Consider the following 12,745-nt stretch of genomic DNA (forward strand, 5'->3'; position numbering starts at 1 on the left):
CCTAAACCCTTGACTGCTGCAGCTGCAAACAGCCAGCCCAGGTCAGAAAGTTGAGGGGCGTGGGGAATAGCGGTCTCTCAACGTTTGACCAAAGTGAATGGCTCAAATGGAAGCCAGTGACGTGAACTCCAACTCCCTGACGTTGCAAATCACTTCCAGCAACGCCCTCAAGGTGGTTTGGGTCGCCCTCAAGGTGTTGTGCACTCCAGCCCAGGCTGCAGCAACCACTGAGCATGCAGCTGTCAGGGGCCCCTCACTCTTTTCTGGCATGACGTCATGGTGAGTGATGACCCATCATAAGGTGATGTCAGAGCCAGCCACCCATGACTAAGGGGTTACTACAGCTGGCTGGCCCCGAGATAGAGGCTGGCTGGTGCCAGCTGGTGCCACAGCACAACATAAGGTGCCAAGGTACAAGGGTGTAACCGACTTGACTCAGCATGGTGTCACTTCAGCGGTGTCACTAGTGACCCCTGACCACGTGGGTGTGAAGTGGTCACGTCAGCATGACTGCAAGGGGGTGAACCCACGTACCCTACCCTGCCCAACTACATTAAAGTGTGCTGGGGGGCTTTGATTTTGGGTGCATGCACATCATGGGGTGCATGATGTGCACAAGTCTGAATTCTGGGGTTGGTTGCTGGGGGTTTGCACATGCTAGATGTCAGCACCCTGCCCCAACATGGCAGGGGCAGGCTCAAGGTGGTGATGTCAGCTGATGCAGGTGGTGTGGGGCAGAGGGATGCAGCTGGGCAAGCAGTGGTGGGGGGGGCTGTGTTGATTGAGGGTTCAAATCCTAAACCCTAAACCCCTAAACCCCTAAACCCTAAAAACCTAAACCCTGAACCCTAAACCCTAAACCCTGTTGAGCTGGCAGGTGCCAAAGTTGGAACCTGCCAGGCGCTCAGGGTTTAGGGTTTAGGGGACGAGGAGGAATGTCCACAACCGCCAGTGACCGCTGTCAAGTCGTACAAGGGTTGAACCGTAAACCCTAAACCCTAAAAACCCGGGGTTTCCCCGGTTGGACACCAGCCAGCTGCGTCAATACGGGTGGCCGCTCAGCTCCCAACTGTCAACGGTTTGTTGCCTCCCTTGATGGTGCTGCCAGCAAGGCATGAATGGTAGGAGAAGGCTGAGTTCGAGCAGTGGTTGTGGCATCTGTGGAGGTGGGCCACCTCCACCACGCGAAAAGACGAGCGACCTGCCCGCCGCTCCCATGCAGACAGCCCCACCCAACAAAGAGGCCACCCAGCAGACGGCACACCTAACAGCAAGCGGCAAACACACCACCGCCGATAACACGTAAGCGTCACGACCAAACAGGGCCGCAAGGGCCGCAAGGGCAGCCAGCAGCACATAAAGCAACACGAGACACAAACCCGCCACACTGGGGCCGAAGCCAGCGCCGCCCCACACAGCAAAGAAGCGGCGCTGCCGAGCGCGCCGCCAACACGGCATCACTGCCACTACCCGCCCCGCCGCGCAGCTCGCATCATGCAGTCAGACGCCTCCACGGCCTGCGCGCCCGCGCCGCAGACTTGTCCAAGCACGGCGCGCCGCCGCCCGCCACCGCAAACCCGCGCGTCCTACTCCGCCACCGGCACCGCTCTGCGCCCCTGCCCGTGCCCGCGCAGCACCGACGCATTACGAGCGAGGCGCAGATCTGCACAGGATGGCACAGCAGCGTTGGAGGGGGGCAGGGCGGAAACACTGCTGTGCAAGACAGCAGACGAACCGAAAGCCCAGAAAGAGAAAAGCGCAGGGCCTGCTGCCGGGCGGCAGAAGGCCCGCCATGCAGGCAGCAGCCCAGCAGGCAGCAGCTCGGGCAAAGGTGCGGCGCCTGCGGCGCAGGGCCTCGGCGCCGCTGGCCTTGTGCACAACAACAGCGACCCAGCAAGCTGTCACTTGACTGGTATCACTTCGGCTCCCTGGTAATGTGGGTGTGAACTTGAGATGTCAGCACGCTACATCGGAGTAAAACAACCAACCTTGCCCTGCTGCCCAGTAGCTAGTTTTGCCTGTGGTGTTACCCTTGAACATATAAAATCCAGCCCAACCACCCAACATCGTGCGGCCAGCTCGACCCTTTCGGCTGGTTTCTTGGTTGAAGCATGCCAGAAGATAGCGTCGGTGAGGAAGGTCCATGACCGCGTCGGACTCAAAACAATCATGTGCCTGTAATTCAGCAGGTCAGAGCTGCCGTCTCAACACCGAGAAGCCGCCTGGGCTCGGCGAATGTCAGGGGCTGCCAGCCGCCACCGGGACTTGGCAGCGAGCACACATAGAAACTCCCATCACTTGCAAGTAATACACAATGTACAAACCACCTTGGATGGCATTTTGCAGCATCCAAGTGCCACATTGGCAGCCAAACACGGCTGTTGGAATGATGGTGTTGCCTTTCAGCAAGCAACCACGCACCAATCAGGTGTACCACATTGTGCAACATCAAGACATGAATAACATAAGAATTTGCTGGTGTGCCGCTCTGACTCACATCTTGCTCCGCGGGGCAAGCAGGGACCCGACAAACGCGGGCAAAGGCGCCGGACGGCGGTCCAGAGTGGGGCTGGGTACCTCGAGAGTCATGGGTGGCACGCCCACCTTGGAACTGCCATCCTGCGCGCCCTTGCCACCACTTGCGCCCTTGCCAGCATCGTGGTTCCCCCGTTGCCCGGCGCGGCCTCCCAGCTGGCGGCCCAGCACCTCCTCGAGGCGCCACCTCCGGTCCTGATGGGACCCAGACCGTACGCTGTGCTGCCGCTGCGCCCCGCCTGCTGCAATTGTGCCCTGAATGCCACTGCTGCCATCCGAGGCGCCGCCGCTGGTGGCAGCGGCTGTGGCTGCCGCTCCCTGCGCCGCGGCTAGCTCGGGCATGTGCTTGGCGAGGCAGTCGCAGCGCGCGTGGGCCAGTGCAGCTGCGACATCGCGCTGTGCGCTCTCGGGCTTCCAGCCCAGCTCCATGGCACGCTCCTCCCAACTGGCTCCACCGCTTTCCTTAGCCAGGCCCAGGGCTGCGGCCATCCAGTCGTCCACAGCCAGGTCGGAATACGACACGCCTAGCGGCCACATGCCAGTGAGAAACCCCAGGTGGCCACCACGGCGCGTTGCTGCCAGCGCCACAAAAGGGTTGGCCATGACCTCCGCCTTTGGCAGGTAGCTGTGTAGGAACCGGGGAGAGAACACAGCATGGCACCTTGAAAGTTCAGGCCACACAATCAGGGGAGGTTGAGATACAGGCACACAATTGACAATTTTGCCAGCAAGCGGTCTTTCAAGGCCGCCCCGAGGCCTTCAGCACAACCAAGTGCTGCCAGGTGCTGCCACAAATCCCTGCTCACCCCAAGAAGGGATCATCCCGAGATACCAGCATCAGGGTGGGGGTGCGGATGTAGGGGAGGTAGTTTGTGGTGCACGCATGGCGGTAGTCTGCGGCGTCAGGGTGGGCAAGTGACGGGATGGTTGCGCTTGCAGAATGAGGGGTTAAGAACGAAATGCAAGGTTTTGTGGATAGACTGATGATGACTTGGCAGCAAGCCTTACGAACTCTTTGTTCAACACGCTGCCAACCACAGCTGCTTCGCCAGCCTGCGCAAGTGTCGCGCGAGCTCATACACAAACACCCCTTTGTGCTGGATTGCGAGACTCCTCATGAGGCACAGCCAACAAAGTAGACAGCCATATATAAACAGTACACAGGCCACCCCCCACCCCTGCCTTCTCACATGACTGAGCATCAGGGTACCCCAGCTGAGCCAGCGTCACTGCATCGTCAAACGAAGCCACCGTCCAGCCAACCGCCGACAGCGCCCGCGCATCAACATCCACGCCGTGGCGGGTGAAAGACGGCAGGTGCTCGTTCAGGTACTCGCGCAGCCTTCAAGGGCAGGTAGTTTGAGCTCAACATTTATAAACATGCGAAGGCACGCAATCGCCAATCAGATTTAGGCAAACCCGGGGCTGTGGGTGCACATGTGGATGCCTCACCCTGGCCTCTTCCCCTCCCCCTCCCGCTCAGTACACACAGCATCTGTCACCCAACCCTCCCACGCCGACCATGACCATATGCCTCTCACTTATAAGCGACGGCAAAGTTGTAGAAGATGTTGGGGCTGAGCTGCGCCAGTCGTGAATTGGTTGAGTGAAGGCAAACCGGTGCGCTCACCAGCGCCGCTGCCACGAGCCCGCTACCACTCAGGCTGCACCAGGGGTTGATCTCGCCGACCGTGGCCGTGACGCCTCCGGGGATGGCGCCAGCCGCAACCTGCTGCTGCACCTCAGCAGCGCCGTGGGCGCCCACGGCCGCGGCCGCACTGGCAGCGCCCGTGACGACGGGGTTTGGTCCGTGCAGCCCCTGGTCCGCCTCCGCCAGAAACTTTGCCAGCAGCACGCTGCCCAGGGAGAAGCCCACAGCAAAAAGCGGGGCAGTGGGGAAGCGACGAGCGACAGAGGTGAGCGCCACGTGCACGTCATGAGTCTGCAGAGCGTTGTAGCTGCGGGGCCAGGGGCGTGGTGAGCAGGGAATGTGGGTGAGACGGCGAACAGATGAGGGGGGCGGGTGGAGGTCAAGAGCACCGTGCTGTTTTGAGCGAGGTGCTCAGCTGCCGCAAGGGGTGGTCGAAAAATTTGCACTCTGCAGCATGTAATGATAACGCCTGCTGCATCTGTGAAGCGAACGGCGGCGTGAGGTCGCGCTGAGAACCTCAATCGTGCGTTCAGGCATCCCCAATCAACAGACCAGGGGCCTTCGCTCACCCCCTGGGACTTGAGACGTCGAGCCCGTTGCAGCCGCGCAGGTTGAGGACCACAGCGCGCCAGCCCCGGTGCTGTGCCGCTGTGCAGGCCCACTTAACGTAACCTTCGTGGCTGCCCCCGTTGACACCGTCTGGGGGGTTTGGTGGGCCAGCACCATAAGAAATGCGGTAGATGGGACTGGCAAAAACAAGGATGCCTGCATCAGAAATCAGTGCCTGGATTGCACAGAAGGCAGCAGCGCAGCTGCTTTTGTGCTCCGTCCAGGCCAAGTACACCAACCAAGAGGCCTCCTGTCATGCGTGCAATTCAGGCTCACGTATGAAGAGGCAGATGGGGGTGTCTGGGGCAGCGTATCCAGGCTTGTCCGCGCCGCACCACCAGTCCAGCCCCAGGGTGCCGCCATCGTCGGCGAGCACAGGCTGGCGGGTGTAGGTTCCACGTGCGGTTCTGGTGCGCAGAACTGCGGGTTTTCCAATGGTGACCATTAATTGTTGCGATGCAGGGTTGGAGGGTAAGCGCTGAAGTAGGCATGGTTCGAGGCGGCGGGTGGAAAACCTGGCTGCATCCTGCAGTGCCAGGAACGCTCATGCCCCAGTCATATCATAATCACCTGGCTCGTCATGAATGAAGCTAAACAGCAGCAAACCTACCGAAGCGCTGGGCATACTCATTTGAACGTGGTGCACTCACCTCCCAAGGCACTCTGGCGCAGTGCGAACAAGGTGAATTGCGAACGGGTGATGGTGTGAGTCGCTAAAGTGATGCAGGACACCAGGACGTTTGAGCGACCTTCAGGATCGCGCTTGAGCTCGACTCCAAGACCCAAGTGATGTGATGTGCCCAGCCACCCAACAGCTGACAGGTGCATGAGCAACCCCAGGCGTACCCCACCAGCTACCTCGCCCCACCTGTGCATGCCCGTTGAGCGCAAAGGGGGTGGGCGTGAAGGGTTGCTTGAGAACGCTGCAGCGTTCCAGCACCAGCTGAGCGATGCACCCAGGTCCAGGGTGTGTGTAAGTCTTGGGGGCAGAGCTGAGGGGGGCCATGGTGCCCACACACTCACTGCCCGCCCCTGCCTGCACTTGTTGTGGTGCCTTCAGCTGCTCTGGGGCCTTCACTGCCAACCTCGGGGTTGCTGCACAGAATTAGCGCACAGAACCTGAGGCGGCACACAAGGCAAGGGCATAAGGCTCAGGCAAACATGCGACCGCTCAACCATAGCAGTGTGCATCGCACGCAGCTGAGCGCGACCACCAGAGCACGCGGCCGCCCATCCTGATGACCATAGCTCAACCGCTAGCGGCACATCCGGGCACTCGTAGGTGCCGCTTTCTACCTTACGGAGACACCTGAGTCGGCTGTTGGCCACCGAAGGAGCTTGCAACCAGCTGATGTGGCGTGCGTGGGACGCTGGTGACGAGAAGCACGACTTAATTGCAACAAGTCAATGTGTAATAGACACCGCATGCATCGCGCGAGCTAGCTAATAAAAACATCATCAACCAGGGACGATCTTGCGGCACACTAGGCAAACTTCTGCGCCGGAGCAGCTCCTGTTGCCGCCTATGGACGTTTCATGCAAGCGTCTCAAGGGCAAGGTATGCGTGCCAGCGTCGGCAACGACGCGCTAGTTGCGAGCTGCTCACGCTTGAGCCGCTCATCCGGCGCGTCCTGAGCTCATCACATCCGCCGCTAGCGCATCTGTTGCTGTGTCCCATACAGCACGGTATGCCATCACTAAGGAGCTCTTGTTCTGAAACAGGTGGCACTGGTGACAGCTGCAACGGCTGGCATTGGGCTGGGCATCGCACGGCGCCTGGGCCAGGAGGGTGCCAGTGTATTCATCTGCTCCAGGCAGGGGGGCTGGCTAGAGGGCAAGCGAGTTGTGCTTCCTCGACACAATTGGTGGCAGGGAATAGGAACCGTCCTGGGTTTATGGAAGCCAAACGAGCCAGCAAGTCGCTGACCGCAGACTACAGCTATGAAAGCCCCTAAACCGTTGCCCATGTGAGTGTAGCCCTGCCAGCCAACCTCTCGCCTTCAAAGCCACACGTGCACGCAACTTTCATCGCCTGGCCTTGCTGCGCCAAACTTCAGGAAGCAGTCCAACGTGGATGAAACGGTGGCTCAGCTCAGGTCAGAGGGGCTGGAGGTCCGCGGCTGTGCCTGCCATGTAGGCGACGAGGCGCAGCGGCGGCAGCTGGTCACCAACACACTCGAGGTGGGAGCCACTGCAAGCGAAACCGTTGCACTGAAAACAATTCTTGATATTCTGTTGCGCAGCATTGCCCCACGGTGAAAGCTGCGACCTGGCTTTGCGGCCCTGTCGTTGATTTTGGGTGTCAGGAGTGGTTGCACCGTTAGCGAACTGCACCGCCTCCCCCACTCCCTCGTGCGACCCCAGGCCTATGGTCCGTCCATCGACGTGCTGGTGTCTAATGCAGCCGTCAACCCCACCGCCGGGCCCCTGCTGTCCACCCCCTTGGAAGCCATGGACAAGATCCTGGACATCAACGTCAAGGCAGCACTCGCACTCCTGCAGGTCAGGACGCGGCGGGGAGCGCGGCCGTTGAACCAGCGGGTTTCTAAGCCTGTTTTGTCATGTGGCCTCTCACAATTGCTATTGACACATGTTCTCTGTCAATATGGTACACATGTTCTCTGTCAATATGGTGTTTGCTTGTGCGGCCAGGCACGTACTTTGGTCCGTGTGGGTGTGGTCTCTACCGTGGTCTTGTCCTGCTGCTCAGTTGGTCCTGCTGCTCAGTCATTCCCCTGTGCTGCGTACGCCGGTCCCCACCCGCCCGCCCTGCTCCAGGCCGTCGCCCCCCACATGCCTTCGGGGGGCAGCGTTGTGATGGTGTCAAGTGTCACAGCATACAAGTGAGCGCAGGCAGGGCATGACAGGCCGGACGGGTGCACGGCACCAAGCCACACTTGTTCAGAGATCTGGCCTCACCAGCTGCATATGCTGCACCCATTTGCTGCGCGTGCAGTTCCCCAAAAGCCTGCCACTTAGGTGTTCATGTGCCAGATGCTGGTTGTTGCACACATAAACACCGTTATACGTATACACCATCACATCTTTGTGCGGCCGTCCTCCTCAACTGCACCACCGTTTCACTCTTCCCCTGCCCGTTTTGCTCCGAAGCCCTCCATTTCCCATTGGCTTTTACGCTGTGTCCAAGACAGCACTGCTAGGGCTGGTAAAGGGGCTGGCAGCAGAAATGGGGGCGGCTGGTGTGCGTGTGAACGGAGTGGTGAGCAGAGCGGGTGGCGGGCTGGCGGCGCAATTGCTCAACCACGCAGACGGGGGCTATTATTGTGTCTGGAGATGAGGTTGTGATCTGGCCTCACCAGCTGCATATGCTGCACCCATTTGCTACGCGTGATCTTCTTGATGCGGTGAACGATGCTTGCGAGCACGAGCAACAGCCATCTTCTCATATGGGACATCCCATTCCTGCCTTCACCCACCTTCACCAGGCCCCCGGCATCGTGCCCACCAAGTTCTCACAGGCTCTTGTGGCTGACCCCGCATTAGAGCAGGCCCAGGTGCAGGGGTTGGGGGCAAGCAAGGTGGCCAGAGCAAAGGCCTGCTCACACGTCGCGGGTTTTTTGTGCGTAACCATCAGCTATCTGTCCCATCTTTGCCTTGGTCACGGTCTGTGCCAGACTGATTGTCATAGCCTGCGCAACCCCCTCTAGTCAGGCGCATAACTCCCAACCGCCATCATGCCAAGCTGTCCAGCTATGCTCGTGCCACCCGCCCTTGCCTGCTCTTTTCACAGATCGAAGCCACATCCCTCAAGCGCCTTGGCACTCCTGAGGACATTGCTGGGGCAGTAGCTTTTCTTGCAAGCAGTGATGGTGGGCGTTGAGGGGAGATGTTGTATGAGTGCCCGGCCTTGCGTTGCGAGCAGCACACTGCAGCACACTCTGTGGCGTTGTGGCCATTACGTGCAACTGGCACGAAACCCCTCTCACACACGTATACACACACACGCACGCACGCACACACACGCACGCACGCACACACACATACACACACACACACCACACACACTCTACACCCTGCAGGCGCATATGTGACGGGCGAGACTCTTGTTGTGGCGGGCGGCATGCCCAGCAAGCTCTGAGGTGGTAGTGGTGCTGGCCTGTTGGGATCCATGGTTCCGTCTGTTGCAAGTAGACGACATGTGTAGGTGGGCATGGTTTTGGGCTTTTTTGCATCACAAAGCACCCAATTTGAGTTGCTAGCTTCAACGTAGTGTACTTGAAACGTTGGCTGATCATAACCCCATTTTATGACAAGCTGGCCACCATGTGCGGCACTGACGTCAATGTAAACGTCGTGTACTGCTTGCGCCTTCTTGCTGCTGCCGCACTCCTTTCTTTGACAAGTTGTGGGTGAGAGCGAATTGTATGCCTCAGCAGGGTTGAACCCTCGACAACGTCACCTTGACAAGCATTCTGCACCTCCTTCAAAACTGCAGCAGCAAAAAACACGACCGGCCCAAGGCAGACCTGCGCCTCATGGTTTGATGCACATGCTGTGAACTGCTGCCTTGCATTGTTGAGCCCCAGCCTGTCAGCAAGGTGCTACAGCACAGCAAGCGCATTGTTGCCAGAAAAGGGCAGTCCCTCTAGACAAGCGTAAACAGCGCTTGATGCCATCCCCTAACTGGTGTTGTAGTCATCAGCCGAGCAAAGGAATGGGCGCGATTACACGCAAACAGCCATGAGTCAGAAGGGGAGATTGCTGCACAGGATTCAACGTGCCTTGCCCCACGGCGCACGGCGTGCCACATGTTCAGGAAGTGCCAGCGGCCCGCCCGCTGGCTGCCAGCCGCTCCCGCTCCTCGGCCTGCATCTTCTCGTGAAGCCGCTGCAGCATCGACTTGCGTGCCAGGCGTGGTGCCGCTGCGGGCACGGCCGCGGCCGTTGGCCCTGGTCTTCCTTTGGTACCACAGGAGGGGACCGCTGCTGCTACAGCTGCAGCAGCTGAGCCTGTTTCATCTGAATACAGAGCTGCCTGGCTGCCACCCTGGCAACTCCTGGGGTTTGCAGAGCCACCACCTGCACAGTCGGGAAATTGCTGATGCGAATGGTGTAACTCCTGACCAGTGTCCGGCTGGCTGCTGCCAATGCCTGCGCCACTGCTGGGAATAAACCTGCGCATGGGTGCCAGCTGCACGATGACAGACTCGGCTGCCGCCCGTCCGCCGTCTCCATCATGCTCTTGCAGCTCCTGTGGCGCGGCGCCTGTAACACATCCTGCCACTTCCTGGGCTGGCACGCCGTTGGTCACTGCAATGGGCTCGCTTGCTGCGGTGCCCTGCTTTGCTGCAGCACAAGCGACGTCAGCATCTGCCTTATTGAAGGCGGCCAGGGCGATACGGCAGCTGTGCAGCAACTGTGCGTCACTGAGATCTGACAGGCGATGCTCGCTGCGACCCCGCTCGGGTAGCCCCACGAGCGCCTCTTTGCTGCTGCTGCGGCCGTTGAGTCCATCAGTGCCATGAGCCACCGTTCGCAGGTGCATGTGTACCCCCATCTTGCGCTTGACGACAGGCGGCGCGGGCGCTGCCCTGTCGGCCGCGATGGCAGCCATGCTGACTGGTGACAGCTGCGTTGCCCTCTGCCCCCCTCCCCGTTCGGCCGCCGTCAGTGCCGCCGCCACTGCCCCGTTGTCGTCCTCCGTATCACACAGATCTACAAACCAGTTGTCACCCCCAGTCACCTCGGCAAACGGCGCTGCTGACGTCACTGCCGAGCCAGGCAGTCCCTCCTCGCTCCAACCCTGCCTAGAAGCAGCCACGAGCCCGTTCATGTATCCCCAGCTCTGCGCATCGGGTGCCGCCGTCCTATCCGCCTGCTTCGCCCGCCTGGCGGCAGCTGGCTTCTTGGCCGCCACGTGGCCAGCAGCGGCGGTCTTCGTGGCGACCGCAGCCTCGCCATCCCCTGCATAGCTGTCTTCAGTCTTGAGTCTGGGCTTCTCGGTCGCTGCCGCTGCGTGGCCAACAATGCGCGCTTTCTTGGCATGTGTCCCTGAATCCTCGGGTTCCTTGATCGCCGCGGCTACCGCCGCTGGCAGGCGGCGCTTGCCATGTCGTGCAGGCGCCTGAATGTTTGCCGCTGGGGGTGCTGGTGACGGAGGAGCCGTGCATGCACCCTGGTCCTGAGAGGCGTGCTGGCGCTGCTGCTGAGCCCTGCCCTGGCCTGTCGGAGTGCCGCTGCCGTTGCAGGCGTCCGCACCGCCGCCCTCCACCTCTGTGATGTCTGCCTTATGACTCGCTATGTATAGCAGAAGCCCCAACACATGCTTGCAGCAGTGCTGATCACGCTCCCAGGACGGGCAATCGCAACGCGTGACAATGAAGTCCTGGTCGGCGCCATCAAAACCAACGCTCACGCGATATGATTCGCCGCGGCTGCCGCCAGCCTCCGCGCTGACTCTGCGCCTGCCCGGGTCAGCGGTTACACCTGTAAGCTTTCCAGCGCCAAATACTTCATCCCTAGCGCGCCGCAAGTAGCCCTCCCACCTGCAACAGTCGAGTGTAAGTGATGAACGGCGTTTTTTCAGGGCCGCTACCTGGGATCACACTCGATGCGCCGAATTGATGGCCTAGGCTGCACGGCTCTTGCACTGCCATCAACCCAGAATGCAGCTTTGCCATGCGCTCTGCCCTGCCGTGATTCCAAGGTGGAACAAGCGACACGACACACGAATGTGTACAGCAGCTGAATCCTCAATTAGGGAAGCGCCCCCTCCCCTGCAGCTGAGCAAGCACTGGGCACGTGCAGTAGATATTTTGTACACTTATTGCGTGAAAACAGGTCCACGCGACGCATCAGCAGCAAGCCGTCATAATCCCCAAGGAGGGTTGGCGGCTGCAGCACAAGGCCTTCAAGGCTGCGTAGAGGAAACAGCTCCCCCTTCAACCTGACGCCCCTGCTTACGCACCTGCTGTCCAAGCGCCTCTGAGCAAGCCACTCTGCATGACCCTCCACCACGTCTGTGACGCTGGTTGGAGGATCCAAGCCCATGTGCACTTCAGCAGCGCACAACGCAGCACGGTCACCCTGGACGCGCTGCTCACTGGTGCTGGCGGTTGCGCAGTTCAGCCGCAGCTACAATTGACGCAAACTTCGGTATCCATGCGACGTGCGGGTGTCACGTGGCTTGGTGCGCGACGTGGCTTGGTTCACGAGCGACAGATCGTTGTCACAGCCTTCGATCGCGTCTAGAAGAGGGAAATCAACGTCATATCATAAGAATACGATGCTGATAGGTGGCATAAAAGCATTGCGTATGGAGCCTTCAGGAACAACTGCCTGCACCCTGAGCAGCACCCATTTCAGTGTCCTAGCAGCATGCTGCATCATCAGCATCGTGCTGTGATGGTGCCGCCGTGTGCCTCAACACCAGAGGCGATGCAGGTTGCAGGTTTCAGGTGGTTCTTTGATCACCAGGCCGCACGGGGCGCGCGACACCGCGAGGAAGCGCTGGCTGTGCTGCTGGGTTGTTGGGCGCGCCCCCGCGCAGGGGGGGGCGACACACAGCTCGCGAACAACGGTGTAGACAGGGGCGCAGGCGCTGGTACCTGACATGTCTCGAAGGGGCATATGCAGGTCCAGCGCCTGCTCACAAAGTCGGGGTTGAGATCCTCTTGAGTGAGCGCATCTACACCCCCTCGGCCTTGTGGCTCATGAGCCACGAGGCATGATCATGGGATGTTTAGGGTGTTAGAGATGGGCCAGGCCGCTTGCGGGCAGCAACGCTACGGTATGCAGGATGATGGTCAAGCCCGGCCCCCTAAAAACTGCAATAAGCTTCAATGCATATACAGTCTTCCCCCGCTACAGCGAACCCCGCAATAGCGAAAACCCTGCCTACAGCGAACGCCGCCGCTACCCCCGATCGCTCGCCACACAGATTCACCCTGCCACAGTGAATATTCACTACGGCTATAGCGAACGCCAAAGA

The 12,745-nt window shown here is 60.0% G+C and overlaps 2 protein-coding genes across 2 annotated transcripts; one reads left to right on the forward strand and one right to left on the reverse strand.

The window, feature by feature from the left end:
* Positions 1-2,493: 2,493 nt before the first annotated feature.
* On the reverse strand, positions 2,494-5,671 carry MNEG_8545 (abhydrolase domain-containing protein 1/3; the record flags this gene model as incomplete). The annotated part of the gene is made up of 6 exons (XM_014042981.1): positions 2,494-3,160; positions 3,342-3,429; positions 3,726-3,877; positions 4,077-4,117; positions 4,166-4,493; positions 5,664-5,671. 6 exons carry the CDS (start codon positions 5,669-5,671, stop codon positions 2,494-2,496), a joined length of 1,284 nt encoding a protein of 427 aa, XP_013898435.1.
* Positions 5,672-6,736: 1,065 nt separating this feature from the next.
* Positions 6,737-8,894, forward strand: MNEG_8546 (dehydrogenase/reductase SDR familymember 4; the record flags this gene model as incomplete). The annotated part of the gene is made up of 8 exons (XM_014042982.1): positions 6,737-6,762; positions 6,853-6,976; positions 7,160-7,297; positions 7,574-7,638; positions 7,907-8,015; positions 8,242-8,310; positions 8,547-8,625; positions 8,836-8,894. The coding sequence occupies 8 exons, from the start codon at positions 6,737-6,739 to the stop codon at positions 8,892-8,894; spliced, it is 669 nt and encodes a 222-aa protein (XP_013898436.1).
* Positions 8,895-12,745: the final 3,851 nt, after the last annotated feature.

Source organism: Monoraphidium neglectum (genome assembly GCF_000611645.1).
Source record: "Monoraphidium neglectum strain SAG 48.87 unplaced genomic scaffold scaffold01635, whole genome shotgun sequence".
NCBI classification, from domain to species: domain Eukaryota; kingdom Viridiplantae; phylum Chlorophyta; class Chlorophyceae; order Sphaeropleales; family Selenastraceae; genus Monoraphidium; species Monoraphidium neglectum.